General features: G+C 31.2%; 1 protein-coding gene across 1 annotated transcript in view; it reads left to right on the top strand.

Moving 5' to 3' along the window:
• Window positions 1-16,854, top strand: part of LOC139481261 (tRNA (guanine-N(7)-)-methyltransferase non-catalytic subunit wdr4-like) — a 65,040-nt gene that overhangs the window by 34,617 nt on the left and 13,569 nt on the right. Inside the window, exons 4-6 of the mRNA XM_071264441.1 lie at window positions 5,416-5,572; window positions 12,384-12,496; window positions 14,732-14,789. Coding sequence (XP_071120542.1) covers window positions 5,416-5,572; window positions 12,384-12,496; window positions 14,732-14,789 — 328 coding nt within the window. The remainder of the gene's footprint in view (window positions 1-5,415; window positions 5,573-12,383; window positions 12,497-14,731; window positions 14,790-16,854) is intronic.

Here is a 16,854-nt window from a genome sequence, read left to right as displayed (position 1 = left end):
CAAGTTATTCCTCTGAATAGAATTAGAATATGTAGCCATTATTTAATGGAATTGTTTGAGTCAAACTATCTAATAGAATATATTTTGGTAGCTATCTAAAGGAACATATTTGAGAAGTCTCCTTTTATTTTGAAAATTGTCTGTCCGTCAAACCGACTTATCCATACCTGTATCCACCAATCCAATTTTTCCATACATCTGTCTATCAATTAGAATCTTTTACTTATAGCATTATCCTTCATAGTATTCATCCATTCTTCATAATTCTTTCCTTTGTCCATTCATAACAATTAATCATTTAATCATTCGTCCATCCATCCATCCATCCGTGGCATCCATTATTTTTGTCATCTATCCATTATAAGGCAAAGCTTACTACTTGTCATTCTACCATCCGTATATTCATTGCCTTGGTTGTCTTTTCTTGACCTTCATTTACATCTTACATCTGTCTTTTTATCTATCTATTTCTTCTCTCATCCATCCACTCATCCATCCCTTATAGGGCAAACCTTATTGCTTGTCATTCAACCATCCATATAGTCATTGCCTTGGTCATCTATTCTTCCTTCATTTACATCTTACATCTGTCTTCTTATCCATTAATTGCTTCTCTCTCTCATCCATTCATCCATTTATTTTACCTGTCATTTATGGCAATCCACAATGTGTTTCATCCATTTATTCAACACATCAAATATTCAAATTGTCAATATCAATTTTGGACCAGAAGTCCTAGACCTTTGAGCATGGAAATATGATAGCCACTTATAATGTGGACTAAACCATTGAAGAATATATCATTTACTGAAAAATTAAGTGTAATAATAGAAAATTAATATAATCAGCCCTCTATTTAAACTTTGTTACATTTGTTCCAGTAAAAGCCTTTTAATTAAAATAAACCAAACATCTTTGATTACAGGATAAAATGAACAGTGAAAAATCAAAGTAAACCACATTAACCTTTATACAGGTACACAGTTTTATATAATGATAAAATTATAATATCTTAAGTCTATTTGTAGCATCAATTATGTTCCATTTGCACATTAAAATGTGAATAATTCATCCCATTTCTGGTAGATATTATGTTACCATTAACAACTGGCCTTTTTTGTTGGAAATGTTTTTGTCATCTTTCGTAAACGATGTACTTTAATGGCTTAAATTCTCAAATGAATCATTTCTTCCTGCTGGAGGACGATTACTGCAATTATTGCATCTATACCTCGTTAAGGTAAAAATTAAGTTGTTATCTCAGGTATGAAGTTAAGCGGTTAACTTTGTGTATGGCAGTTGAGTGCCACAAACATTATTGTCTTTTATCAAATACCAAAGGTTAGCCTGAAAGAAACAAATTAACTCTTAGTGTTTGTGCTTGTGTCTTAATGCACTAAGCTGCTATAACAATGACAGGGATTTGTGGGGTATTAAATTACAATAATTGGCAGTTTGTCAAATAATTGATGGTGTGTTCATTTCCAGTTTTTTCCGTAGCGTTCAAAAAGTCTGAGAAAAATTAAGCAAGATGAAAACTGATCTTAAAGATAGAAAAACGAGACAAATTAATTTAAGATCTCCTTAAATGAGCCTCAGTAATAAATCTTTGAAGTTTTGAAAAGCTCTGTTTGTGAATCGCTATAGGAATGTGAAGCCTAGTTAAATCAGTCTTACAATGGCTTAAGCACAATCTAATCATCCTTATATAGACACATTATGAACCAGCTTAGCACATTATTAATGGCAACTATTTTTTTTTCTCTACATGACCGTGCTAGTTTAACAATTAGGCTATAAGGTTTCATAGATAGATATAGGAAGATGTGGTGTGAGTGCCAATGAGACAACTCTCCATACAAATAACAATTTAAAAAGTAAACCATTATAGGTTAAAGTACGGCCTTCAACTGTCCATCTTAACATGAAATATTTGAAACTGTCAAGTTGAAGTGCCTTGAATTTATACAAGTTTTTCTGGGGGTTTTGTTTTTTTACATCATGATTATAAAACTACAAAGATAATCGTAGCCATTCGTGGCAGTGTAAAATATTCAAAGAAATGTCTCTTTAAATATGTAGGAGGTTATTCAAGTGTTCTCTGTATATTTAGCATTTACAGAAGTAAGGCTTGTCCTTATGGCATTTATTGTGAATCCACATGCTAGAAGCTCAATTTTTAAAATATTTTAGTTGGCTTTGGTTGGTTTGTAGGGGAGAATTTTACCAGCACAAAAGCAATGTTATAAGTCTGTGCTGGTGGTCTTGTGGTATAGCATGAAGACTGTTTCTGGCAGTAACAAATTTTGCTACATGATACTTACAAATTCACAAAAGATGGTACCTTTGTAATCTGTAGCATACTATGATAATGAATAGAAATGAATACCCACAAATACATTTTAGCAAAAGGAAAAATGTATAGATTAGGAGATGTTGCATGATTGCCAATGGTGCAACAATCTTGGATAATGATACGAAGAACAACTCGCACCATAAGCCTTCAATAATGAGCAAAACCCATACCATTATCCATATAGTAAGCTATAAAAGGCTCATTGATGACAAAATGTATTCATAATACACATGTAGAAATCAGGTATCACACAAGGACACCTAAAATCCTCTGTATGTTGTCCATACCTTACAAAGACAAACAAAAGAAAGTTCCTGTATGATATTTTAACTTCAATAAAAAATTAAAAAATCAGGACCTTAATAAATTTATACCATACATTTGTTGATAACTATGTTGACCTTAGATGGAATTAGCTATTTGTTTTAGGTCCTTTTCCCTTATATAGCTCTTCCACTGTTTTGGTTCTTATACATTCTTGGTTTTTTAAATATTTGACTTTGAGCATGCCTAATGAAGATAAACTCGGAAAAGCGCTGTGCACGCATGCAATTTATTGTATGGTTTTCATATTTTACTGAGTGAATGTTAAAACTATGTCATTCCAGTAATCTGAAACTGAATGTCAAAAATGATGAAATGATAAGCGGTTTCCAAAATATATCTAGACAAATATAGTTTTTCAACTAGAGGATCAGACAGTAGGGAACTTTGACTACAATAGATGGTATATCTTGTTAAAAAATGTTGTAATTTTAAACAGTTTGTAATACATGCTGTATATATGAAACATTAATGAGTGTGTACTTTTAATTCTTTATCATTATAAATGTTCAGGAATCAAATATACTGGTGGGTTAGGTTGAAGTTTTGAAATAATGCTGGTGGGCTTTACTGATATGTATTCAAAATACTAGCTTGAATTATTTATAGAGGAGTTGTCTCAAACAATATACCAATTATAGAAACAGATTGCAGAAAAACTAAACAATTTACTCGTAATTATGATAGCGAAGATGATAAAGAATTATTAAATAAAATTTCATGCACAATTGCACAAGAAAAAAATCTTGTTTTGATATATTTGTGGTTTCTTGATAACTGCACAAATGTACTTTATGTATGTTTATTTATTAGTCCAACTCTATTGAAACTGATTCAATCTAAATGTAAACATGAAAATGAAGGCTAAGCAAACAACAATCAATCAATCAATTAATGTAAGTGAAAAGGAGGCTTCTAATCTGAAATTCTGTGGAATAATAACTAACAGAGTTGTATATTACCTAAAGGATGGAGCATTATTTTCATGCAGTTGTCTGGAGCTTCTTTTTTTTTTATTTGATTGGCACCCACCCACTTGGAATTAAATGACGAATGAAGATTACATGACATTTCTGACAAATATACAATGAAAATGCACAAAAATAAAACAAATAAATTTCAAACTCCTTTGTATGCCATGATGGTTAATAAGATTTTGATTTATATAAATTACGAGCATTTTGAATGGCATGTATTGGGGAGATGAAATGGAAAAAGTGGATAGCATGGCTGACCTCCGAGTGTGCTGATCAGACAAAAAGCTATGCCTGATTGATGGCTCTGTATCAATCTTCCAACTTCTATTTCTTTAATTAATGTACGATAAGTTTGATCAGATTTTAGCTGCAAGTAAATAAACGATCGACATTTTCGATGAGCCGATCTGATTATTATGCTGTTTATACACAAATGTAATTACTAAGTGTCTAACAAAATTCCTTTAGTGTACTTTCTTCATTTCTTCTTCATTAGTGACATCTTCTCAGCTATTAAAAACATGTTTTATTTAATTAGTTTTAAACTCTGTTCTCCGCCAATTTGCATTTTATATTTTTAACTGGATGTTTAGCAACCAACAAATATATCAAAATTTACCAATAGATATATGATAGATTAACAACAGATATGCATAAATAAGGTTTGATTTGATTTGGTAACTGTTGACACTGATTTGCTCCATAGTGAAAATACTGAAAATGAAAATGAATTACTCAAAATTTAGAAAAGACAATGCTATTGCCCTTGAAAATGAATGCTTTGTTCCATTATAAGGGAATATATGCAAGTGCATGAAGAGACCCAACTTTGAGGGATAATTGTTTTTATAAATCTCATCCAGCTGTCACCTCCTACTTTTCTTAATGCTGAACTTTTGACATTTTACGATCATGAGAAAAAATAACACAGTAATATACTATTATTTAATGGTATTAACCCACTGTTCTTGTATAACTCAAATAATAAAAAATGGCTGATTACATTGTCTGCTGACAAGAACAGTAATCTGCATCAGTCAAACGTTTAAGTTGACTTCAGTTAGATGCTTGAATGTATGTTTGGTTTAGCTTGATAGATTGTGAATGTGACAGTAAGAATGATATGTCTGTGGCTTCGTTTGTCATCCAAACATAGATACAACCGTGAAAAAACACATTTTATCTGTTAAATATGTATTGCCTTTTTATAGACATCCAAATTGATATATAGTGTCTCAAATTTGATCCATTGTTTATAGCATGAAGTGTTTAAAAGGGTATGAAGCAGTTTTGAGCATATACTGCTAATAGATGTTGATGTATCATCAATTATTTTAATTTAGTTAAGCATTTGCTTTGGTTATTTAGTCATATAATATACTGCAAGTGTTTAACCCTTTAATTTGTATAATTTCTTTTGAAATTATGTAGTTCTTGAATTTTGCTTATTTAGAATTGAGGTTATCTATGAGACAGTAATCTAACAACATAACAAAACCAAAAACTAGATGTTTGGTTAATACATTTAAAAATATCTAGTTTTTCATGACACACAAGAAAACAAGAGTCTGAAGAAATTTAGTAAGTAGGTGTAATTTCTATAGAATGCATTATGATAATCATGCAAAGGGAGATAACCCATCTCTGAAATTTGAACATAGTCAAAAGAGATGTATGTTTTCAATAATTTTTCTTCTGTTAGTAGGTATGTTTTGATAGCATTTCAAGAATTATATCTTTTTCTCTTTATATTTTTAGACCAGTTCCAAGAAGATGCACATCCCTGACCTTCACAAGTGATGAAAAGTATGTGTTACTCTCAGACAAGACAGGAGATGCCTACCGATTTTGTATAGATGATGAGACACATGCTGGAGAGCTACTGTTAGGTCATCTATCTATGGTGTTAGATATAGTAAGTAGATTCATACTGGAGAGTTGTTGGGTCATCTTATCCTGTTGTTATACTCATTCTAGGTAACTGTTGTCAAGTCATGCTCTCATGTTAAGATCTAGTTAGAAGACACATTCTGGATAGCTGTTGTCATTCTGGTATCTAAAGAAGAATAGAAATGTTGCTCGTCAGTTCAGACACAAACACAATCAGTAACATTACAGATCTGATGACTATTCTGGTATCTGAAAAAGGCCATGAAAACATGTTGCTAGTGAGTTCAGACACAAACACATCTTATTGGTGAATTGATTTGTGTTGGTGGCTTTAAAACTTATGTAGTGTTCTTCCTGCGAAGTGTTTGTATTATGTAGTGTTCTTCCTGTGAAGTGTTTGTATTATGTAGTGTTCTTCCTGCGAAGTGTTTTTGTATTATGTAGTGTTCTTCCTGCGAAGTGTTTGTATTATGTAGTGTTCTTCCTGCGAAGTGTTTGTATTATGTAGTGTTCTTCCTGCGAAGTGTTTGTATTATGTAGTGTTCTTCCTGTGAAGTGTTTGTATTATGTAGTGTTCTTCCTGCGAAGTGTTTGTATTATGTAGTGTTCTTCCTGTGAAGTGTTTGTATTATGTAGTGTTCTTCCTGCGAAGTGTTTGTATTATGTAGTGTTCTTCCTGTGAAGTGTTTGTATTATGTAGTGTTCTTCCTGCGAAGTGTTTGTATTATGTAGTGTTCTTCCTGCGAAGTGTTTGTATTATGTAGTGTTCTTCCTGCGAAGTGTTTGTATTATGTAGTGTTCTTCCTTTGAAGTGTTTGTATTATGTAGTGTTCTTCCTGTAAAGTGTTTGTATTATGTAGTGTTCTTCCTGCGAAGTGTTTGTATTATGAGCGCACCATTGTTGTATTTGGTGTTTGTATAGTTTAAACATGCATGAGCATAACAAACTATTTACTTATTTTACCTCTTGTAATTGTTAGACCCTTGTAGACTCACATTCTGAAATCATTTCTGACCTAATTAAGTTTGTTCTCTTTAAATCTGTGTGGTTTTTTCCTTCGCAAATATCAAACTATTGCAAGACTTAACAAAGCTAGTTTTTGATATTGTTGACTATTCTGTAAGTGTGTGATGAAAGAATGTATTTTCAATGGGAATTATAATTTATAGTGTGGATCTAACAGAATGCTGAAGAATACTGAGAATTTCTGCTGAATATAAAAATAAGGTATGCGATATGATTTCTTATGAGACAACTTTATACCAAAGTTCACATGAAGTGGTTGTAAGCAGTTGTAGACAACTGTACTGCCTTCTACAATGGGAAAAACTCATATTGTATAGTCTGCTTTAAAAGGCCTTGACATGAAAAATATGAAAGAATTCAAGAATACAATGACTTTCACTCTGTTTATTGCCTTATACATCACCAATCCTTGAAAAAACTTAACTATTCTCTGACTCATACATATGTATGACAGCTTCTAATAAAAACAAAACAATCATCAACTGGGATGGAAAACTTTCTGTTCTCCTGAAAATAAACATATTTTAATATTTACAAATTCAGAAATGAATTTGTGATTTCAGATATCATAGAGCTGTTTTGAATAAAAGGAAACAGTAAAACGGAAAAAGAAAAACAATTTTTAGACAAAAAAATAGTTGAAGCTATAAAATGGTTGTAAATAACACATTAGAAATGGTTCATTTGATACATCAACGTGTAGCGAAAAAACTATTGATTTTTCCTAGAATCCCTAGATAGACATGTTTAAGGTTTAAATGAAATGCTGTAACGGTTTTCCTTTTGTTGAAGAATAAAGAGCGTCATATAAATTTCATATAGAATGCCACTTTTATTGAAGGGATATCATATATTACAAAAGAATAAACTTAATTAAAGCACTAAAATTATGTATTTTCATGAGTCTTAACTTTCATTGCTCTCCGAGGCTTTATATAATGCAGCACAGGAAAATACAGAGGGTTATTTATCACAGTCAACACAGACATATCTTTACTTTTGAATTTTCCTGGCTGGTATATAAAAAACATTTCTAAGCTATATTAGCCTACCGGTAGGTACAGGTTATTACATAAGAATTACGGGAATACATTTCAGTAATTCTCTAGACTAAATATGGTGGTCTTATCTTGCATAAAGTTGGAAACTGATCTAATTACAATGTATTAGATAAATGCATGGTAGATGTGTGAATGTGTAACACATGAGATTGATATTATTGGCCATTGTAGGAATTTTTATGAAAACTAAGAACCTATTCTACATTTTAAAAGGTAGCAGTTTCAAAAAGAAAAGGTGTCAATGGTTATATGGTGCTTTCAGACGTAAATCTTTGAGATGTTTTTGTTGTTGTTTGGTTGCTGTCTCATTAACATATATTATCTTCTTTATTCTACAGATACAGTAGGGATTTGGAAACATTAAAAAAATCTTGATAAGCTATGCATGAACAAGATGATTTCATAAGTAATTTATCTCTTTCGTTTTGATATAAGTAAAAGAAAGATGTGGTATGATTGCCAATAACACAACTCTCCACCAGAAATAAATGATATCGAAATAAGCAACTATGGGTTGCCATTTGACCTTAATCTACAATAAACAAACCACATACTGTAAAGAAATCTTAAGTTTCTTTTATATATGGTATATATCCAGAACCACTTATTGTTCTTTTTTCCACCAGTATATCTAAAGTTGAACATACTATTTTGGTCCCTTGCCATTTTATCTTATGTGTACTATAAGTCCTTAGGAGACTTAATAGGAGAGTTCTGATATTACTTATTTTCTGTTTCAACCTTGAGGTTGGGCAAGTCATATTATGTGACATTTTTCTCTGTTGTTCACAAAGATGAATTAAGCTAATGCAATAATTTTAACAGACTTCTTTTTAAAATGTAGGACCATACTTTTCTATTTTGACCCCCTGACCCTGACAATAAGTTGATGTTACCACTAGATTGATAAATCATACAGAAAATGTTTATTGATCCAAGCACTGCATAGATTTCTGATGTAATTTGTATTGTTTATTCTTTAGTTTTCTATGTTGTGTCATGTGTACTGTTTTTTGGTTGTCTTTTTCATTTTTAGCCATGGCGTTGTCAGTCTGTTTTAGATTTATGAGTTTGACTGTCCCTTTGGTATTATTCGTCCCTCTTGTATGACTTGCATGTCATGATGTGCAAAGTTAGAAAAACAGACTATCTAGGAATCAAAACTATAATTTACTTGTGGATTTCAAAATGATTCGTTTAATTATGATATTTTGGTCCATCTGCAGTAGACAATAGCTATTTTTCTGAAATCGTGCATTTGACTCTAAATTTTTAATATGTATGTCTTTTCCTGATAAATTATTTAATTGGTGTAATACTGGAAAAGTACAAAATTTTCGTTTAATGAGGAAAAAAATAATAGGGCTACCCAAAAAAGTTGAAATGATCGTAACATCATTGCAGTGTAGTCTTTAAACATCAATGTTTGATGTGTTTCACTACCAACAAGGTAACAGATTGGTCTATACATGGAAAAGGAAGTTGCTGACCATAGAATTATTTTAAAATCATTTAAACAGTTTATGTATTTGAAATTGAAGATTTTAAGACTTTATAAACGTTTTTTGCTTATTTATGAACTTTCCATATTAATATAAAAATAAGATATGGTATGATTGCCAATGATACAACTCTCCTGACAAAAAAGAAACCAAAGGACATAGAAATCAAAAACTATAGGTCACTGTAAAGCCTTCAACAATGAGTAAAACTCTGAAATGACACCTGTTCCAAAAGAATTCAATCAGTATTATTTCAGAAAATATAAGAGATGCATGCATTATTTTTTTTTCAATTTTCAGAAATAATTCAACACGCTAAAGTTGTATGCTAATTTTTTTCCAGAATCAGTAGCCCATTTACTTAATACTGTTCCCTGACCTTAGTTAAATCAAAAGTTCTAATGAATGGTCTTTATAGTTTCAATATAATAACATTCCAAAGAATACTATGTTTGGGACAAACAGCATAGATACACTAAGGACCCTATTGTTCAAAATGAAGTAAATACAATCAAAGTAACTCATAAAACAAATTTGAAAGTTAATATTTTATGGTATTTCACTGTTAGAATTACAGGTCCAAAACACATTTGAAAATCTACCAAAATGTATAGATCTTAACTTATAATAACATTTATTGTGACACATTATGATTCCAGATTGAGCTTCTTGCTTAAGGGCATACGATACAGTTTTGAACCTGTATTTACAAGTTGATGAAAATTTGCATATAGGCTATTTTTTACCTGATTAAATCAAATATGTCATAAAAAATATACCTTCATGAGCTACTTTTTGAGTAAAATGAGGTCGAAATTTTGTATATTTGCTCAAAATTCAGATTTGTGTCCGTATTTTCTAATTCGAAAGAACGACGTAACTTTTTTGCTTTAAAAGATAAACACAAATTGTTTTTTGTTAAATAATCGGTAATTTCTGTATTTTATAACTATCATTAAAAATTATGCAATTTTTATTTCGAAATAACTCTATATTTATCAAATGTTCATGAATAGAGGAAAAAACGTCATTTTTTGCTGCATGTTTATTAAAATTAAAAAAATTGCGCTATTTACAGTTTTATAAAATTTGGGTCACATAATCTCCTTGCAAAATGAAACAAATTGCTATTTTAAAAAATAGGGGTCCATGCACTCGTTTTCAAATTAAATCAGTTTGAATGATAAAAATCAGTCGAAAAATGCATCTTTTCCCGATATGTCATAGTTTGACGTCGCGAAAATAACATTTTACGTTAGCAACGTCATTACCTTCCCTGTAACTGTATCGTATGCCCTTAAGTTTTGTATCAAAATAATTTTACAAAGCACATCACTGAAATTCTTTTAGTAAAAATTCTGTTTTCAGTAAAAAATTAGGAAAAATAAGGCCAAGAAAATCAGTAACCACATGACTGGTTTCAGCTGTAAATTCCGATATTTATCATTTCCTTTAACAGCCTTTCACTTTTCAATGTTACGGAAATGAAACAATCACACCCACATGTGTAATTCAAGATTAAACATTTTTTGCAAGTTAAAAGAGCAATGCTGGATCTAACACTTTAATTATTATAAATAGCATTAATGTACATACTGATCGGTGTCATCTGGCTGCATAGACATTTTTTTCTGGTGCTTCCAATGATAAAAAAAATAGTGAGAAATTATGGTAAATACAAAACTTGACATATTTATTGACCCAGTTTGAATATTATATAGGTATTTTCTTTCACTGGATAATTATATTACTTTCCTTAAAAAGTTGATGAAGAAAATGTTTGTCCCAGGAGTTACAGATGTATATGATTTGATGATGGATGTTTTATATGTAATTTATGATGACCGTTTAGAAACTATAAGAAATATGTCATAGGGGAGAGGATAAGATTTTCTCTGTACAGTGTATGTGATTATCAAATGGTATATACACCAACCAAACAAATATGTTTAAAATGCTCCATAGTGTAGGACACCATTATTTATAGTGGTTGATTAAGGTGTTTTTTTTCATGCAACATGTTTGCAATTTTTATTATTCACTGTGTTTCATGCAAATTGATAAAAAAGCAATGTGCAAACTACATGTTTTTCTCTCATCATGAAATGACTCATTGAATTAATATTTTTTTCGCCTTGCATATCACTTCCATTATATCACTCTTTGTATACCAACTCTGTACATTACAGTCTTGCAGATGAAAGTTCTTGCTCTAAAGTAAAATTGAGAATGGAAATTGGGAATGTGTCAAAGAGACAACAACCCGTCCAAAGAGCACTTATGAGTCTTCAACGCAGCAAAAATTTCCCACACCCAGACGCTTGCTTTAGCTGTCCCCTAAACAAAAATGTGTACTAGTTGAGTAATAATGGACTACACTCCGAACTAGAATTAAAACTCACTCAAGGCTAAAAAAAGGCCAGAGAGTTATCTATGTGACAGAATGGCTAAGACATTTTTAGTTTTAAAGTATTAGCCTACATATAAGGCAGGAAGGTTGAAGCTTGTTAGTGGTTTAGTTATCTTGATGTTGTTATATTATGGTTTGTTTGGGTTTTTTTCTCCTCATAAATTTGGTGTTTTTTGCACATCTGTTTTAGTCTCAATCAAATTTATTCAGAACTTATGTAGACTATAGTTTAGAGACTAACATATTGTATTGACACTGTTATTACAAAACTTTAAATTTTTCGAAAAACTAAGGATTTTCTTATCCCAGGCATAGATTACCTTAGCCGTATTTGGCACAACTTTTTGGAATTTTGGATCCTCAATGCTCTTCAATTTTGTAATTGTTTGGCTTTATAAATATTTTGATATGAGTGTCACTGATGAGTCTTATGAAGACGAAACGCGCGTCTGGCGTACTTAATTATAATCCTGGTACCTTTGATAACTAATTAACCTCTTATAAGGACATTCTAGATATGTTTTTGGTTTTCTTGTGTTGTTATTTTGCACTTTTAATTGCATGTATATATGCCCCATATTTCCATGTTTTCATTTGCTGATTTTCTTAACATAAAAATTTCCCCAAATATAGGATTTAGAGATCTTTACTTACCATTATTGTAAAAAGAAAAATGTATTGAAAGGGAAGTAACTCTTCTTATCAATGTATGCCATTAGAAATAATTTATTGGAACATCAAATCTTGATTTTATTCAAACATTTAAAAACAATTAGCTTACAGGAACTTCTTGCCTTTATTTAAGATCTCGTTAATATTATGTTTTACCATTGCAGGTTGTTGCCAGAAATGATGAATTTGTGGTAACTTGCGATAGAGATGAAAAGATCCGAGTCAGTTGTTATCCTAACTCGTATAATGTCCACAGTTACTGTTTAAAACATACAGAGTAAGTTATTAGATACTCTTAACTCATACAATGTCCAAATTTATTGAACACTGAGATAAGTAAAACATGTTTTTACATAAGAAGTCATGGAAAGGAATTATATTTCTACATCAAATTTTGTAAATTTTTAAGTAACATTTGATTTGACTGTCTACAATTTAGACTTGCAAATTACCTTATAACATTTCATAGAATGAGTAGAATTGTCATTAGCTGTCATATACATATATGTTTATTTGATATTTGTGCATAAAATTATAGTTGAAAAGTGTGTTACGAACTTACAATCATTATCGACAGGAAAAGGTCATGACCTTGAATGTTGATAATGAAAGTGAGGCAGAAGACACCAAAGGGAGATAATTAAACTCATATGTCAAAGACAAATTGGCAATGCTATGACAAAACATAATAAAACTATATCAAGACAAACAAAACACAATAAAGAATACTGTAGACTGAGCATCTTGAACCTCACCAAAACTTGGGGGCAACCTGATAGCAGGTGCTCAGGAATGGTAAGCAGGTGCTAATTGTCATTTGTTGTCAAAGGAAGAAGTTGCTAATTATCATTTGTTGTCAAAGTTAGTAGTTGTCAATTGATAGTCAAAGGAAGAAGTTGCTAATTGTCATTTGTTGTCAAAGTTAGTAGTTGTCAATTGATAGTCAAAAAAAGAAGTTGCTAGTTGTCATTTGTTGTCAAAGTTAGTAGTTGTAAATTGATAGTCAAAGGAAGAAGTTGCTAATTGTCATTTGTTGTCAAAATTAGAAGTTGTCAATTGATAGTCAAAAGAAGAAGTTGCTAGTTGTCATTTGTTGTCAAAGTTAGTAGTTGTCAATTGATAGTCAAAGGAAGAAGTTGCTAATTGCCATTTGTTGTCAAAGTTAGTAGTTGTCAATTGATACTCAAAAGAAGAAGTTGCCAGTTGTCATTTGTTGTCAAAGTTAGTAGTTGTCAATTGATGGTCAAAGGAAGAAGTTGCTAGTTGTCAAAGTTAGTAGTTGTCAATTGATAGTCAGAGGAAGAAGTTGCTAGTTGTCATTTGTTGTCAATGTTAGTAGTTGTCAATTGATAGTCAAAGAAATTAGTTGCTAGTTGCCATTTGTTGTTAAAGTTAGTAGTTACTAGTTGTCAATTGATTGCCAAAGAAAAAGGTTGCTAGTTGTCAATTGATTGCCAAAGGAAGAAGTTGCTAGTTGTCAATTGATTGCCAAAGGAAGTAGTTACTAGTTGTCAATTGATAGTCAATGGAAGAAGTTGATATATTTCAATCGATTGTCAAAGTTAAAAGTTGCTAGTTGTCAATTGATAGTCAAAGGAAGAAGTTGCTAGTTGTCATTTGTCGTCACTATAAGTAGTTGTCAATTGATTATCAAAGGAAGTAGTTGCTAGTTGTCATTTGTTGTCAATATTAGTAGTTGTCAATTGATTGTCAAAGGAAGTAGTTGCTAGTTGTCATTTGTTGTCAATGTCAGTAGTTGTCAATTGATAGTCAAAGGAAGTAGTTGCTAGTTGTCATTTGTTGTTAAAGTTAGTAGTTACTAGTTGTCAATTGATTGCCAAAAAAAAAGTTGCTAGTTGTCAATTGATTGTCAAAGGAAGTAGTTGCTAGTTGTCAATTGATTGTCAAAGGAAGAAGTTGCTAGTTGTCAATTGATTGCCAAAGGAAGTAGTTACTAGTTGTCAATTGATGGTCAAAGGAAGAAGTTGATATATTTCAATCGATTGTCAAAGTTAAAAGTTGCTAGTTGTCAATTGATTATCAAAATTGCTAGTTGTCTATTGATAGTCAGAGGAAGAAGTTGCTAGTTGTCATTTGTTGTCAATATAATTGGGTTTCTGGGTTTGTACTAACATGAGCAACATGACGGGTGATACATGTGGTGCAGAATCTGCTTACTCTTCCGGAGCACTTGAGATCAATCCCAGTTTTTCTTGGGGGTCGTGTTGATCAGTCTTTCATTTTCCATGTTGTGTTTTGGAAACTATTGTTTGTCTGTTTGTCTTTTTCCATGCATGATGTTGTCAGTAAATTTTTCCATTTATGAGTTTGAAAGTCCCTCTGGTATCTTTTGCCCCTCTTTTATTTTCTTGCCATCAAGTGATAGTCTAGTAGGTATTTGTTATTAGAATGAAGTCTATATTAGAAGTTATAAACATGCCATTAGTTTTATAATAGTCATACAGCTCCCAATACATTACAATTATATAAGATATATGTTTTCCTGTTACAGGTATGTGGCCAGTATTATATACATTAAAGACCATGACTTATTAGTATCAGGTGGTGGAGTAAGTATTATAATGCTATTTTTTTCTTCTCATTTTGCTGCTTAACTTATGTATAAACAAATTTGCACTTTTGGTATTTAGCTGATTTTTTTCTATGAATGACCTTATATCTACTCCAAAATAACCTTCAGACATCAAGTAACAATCACTTTTTGGTAGTGACGTCAAAATTTTAATATTGTAATGTCAAAGTTTTGGGGAATTTGTGTGATTTTACATAATGGCGGACAAATTTGCATACAAGTATAAATACGTCTATTGCATACATGTTAGAGAGGTATTTTTAAAACCTCTGACCTTGCTCAAATCTTTTTGGGACTGAACGAAATTTTTCAAATGTTCCAAATTGAGTAAATTTGTCAGTTAGCAAGCTATAGTACAGTTTTGTAGAATAACCCAATAAGAGACCCTTTATCAATATGAAGCATTGAATTTAATGCCATCAGTTCAGCTATATATATATTTCAATATTCTGCAAAGCCAAATAGACACTAATGATAATAAGACTGCATGGTTCATACTGCCAGACTGATGAAGCCCAATTTACCGTATATATATATATATATATATATATATCCCAAGTCAAACCTTTTTAATAAATGCAGATGAATTTTAAGTCTAAATCTTTTGCACCAATGTGAACTGACTTCAGCACTAGAGTGAGGAGATCAGCTTATTATTGAAGACCTTGCAAAAAGTTCCATATTTTCATTTATCCAGTATCATTTATCTGTACATGCTTTATTTACAATACATAATTATAAAACAAATCCCTTTTGGATTAATATTGATTATAAAATATTAATCCCACTCCCACATATGTACTACAATGTGACATGCAAATTTATAGCCGTGTGGTAATTGGTCATTATCTTATTATGGAATCATTTTTACATTATAATAGTTAATTATTTCATGATAAAAGGCATAACGCTACATGATAATTTATTATCTGCAGTTTACAATAGGAACTATGCTTAGTGATAAAAACATTCTAGGAGGCAACAGGTTGGCAATATCTGTTGAATAAAGTACATAATTATCTCTCCAATCTGAAGGCAATTGTAGACTTATTCTTCAGTTTTACATATGTTGCCATATTAATACAAAAGGACAATTTTATGGCATTTTGTTAAGAGTGTAAAAATGATTTCAAGCTGTTTTCCTGAAATATATGACATATTGAAACTGACATCTTATGTGCATTGTCTTATCCTAAGTTTAATCAGAACATAATTTATATGTTTAGTATCAGATGGTTGCAGTGTTGTGCAATCATAATTGCAATCCATAAATCTTTTTGTTTATCTTTACCTATAGCATTAAAATAAAATGTTCTAAATGGTTTGGTTGAGTGTTATGCACACTAATTTTTAATTTATCATCTTTACTTGACTCTTTGCAGCAATATTTTTTTAATTTTTTTTCATAATTTTTTAAAGTCAAATACATGTAGTGCTATAAAATATCTTCCATTCAGATGTTGGGTAAAAATAATTAGCAGTGGCGGATCCAGAGGGTTGGGACCCCTGCTTTTTTTGGGACGATAAATGCTTTTGAATGGGGACATATGGTAGTAACAACCATTTTAAAAATGGCTAGATTGGCCCCTGTCTCATCTGTTGACTTTCAGATGAAAATTGGTTATTGCATCTGAGTTTCTGTGTAGTTAGCTGGTATTATCCAAACAACTCCATATTTACAGATTTAAATGCATTGTATAAATTGTACATTTGATTTCCTTAAAGATTGAGAACCAGGGGCGGATCCAGGATTTTTAGGCTGGGGAGGGAGGGGAAGCAAACTAAAAGTTTTACTGAGCAGATCATGGTGAATATTTTTTGAGGTAACATTATTGAAATATTTTCTAGCATGGGTACAATGAAGATATCTAGCTGAGGACATCCCATGCTTTGCAAATTTTACGGGCAGGGTGCATACCTGCCACGCCCCCTGTCTGAATCTGTCCCTAAGATTTATACTGTAATCTCATAATGATATAAGCAATGATATCCCAGTTAAGTTGAATTCACATACCACTAGTTTTACCTGTCAAGGATAGATC

The sequence above is a fragment of the Mytilus edulis genome, chromosome 7 (genome assembly GCF_963676685.1).
Source record: "Mytilus edulis chromosome 7, xbMytEdul2.2, whole genome shotgun sequence".
In the NCBI taxonomy this organism is placed as follows: domain Eukaryota; kingdom Metazoa; phylum Mollusca; class Bivalvia; order Mytilida; family Mytilidae; genus Mytilus; species Mytilus edulis.
This window is presented reverse-complemented; position numbering and strand designations above follow the sequence as displayed.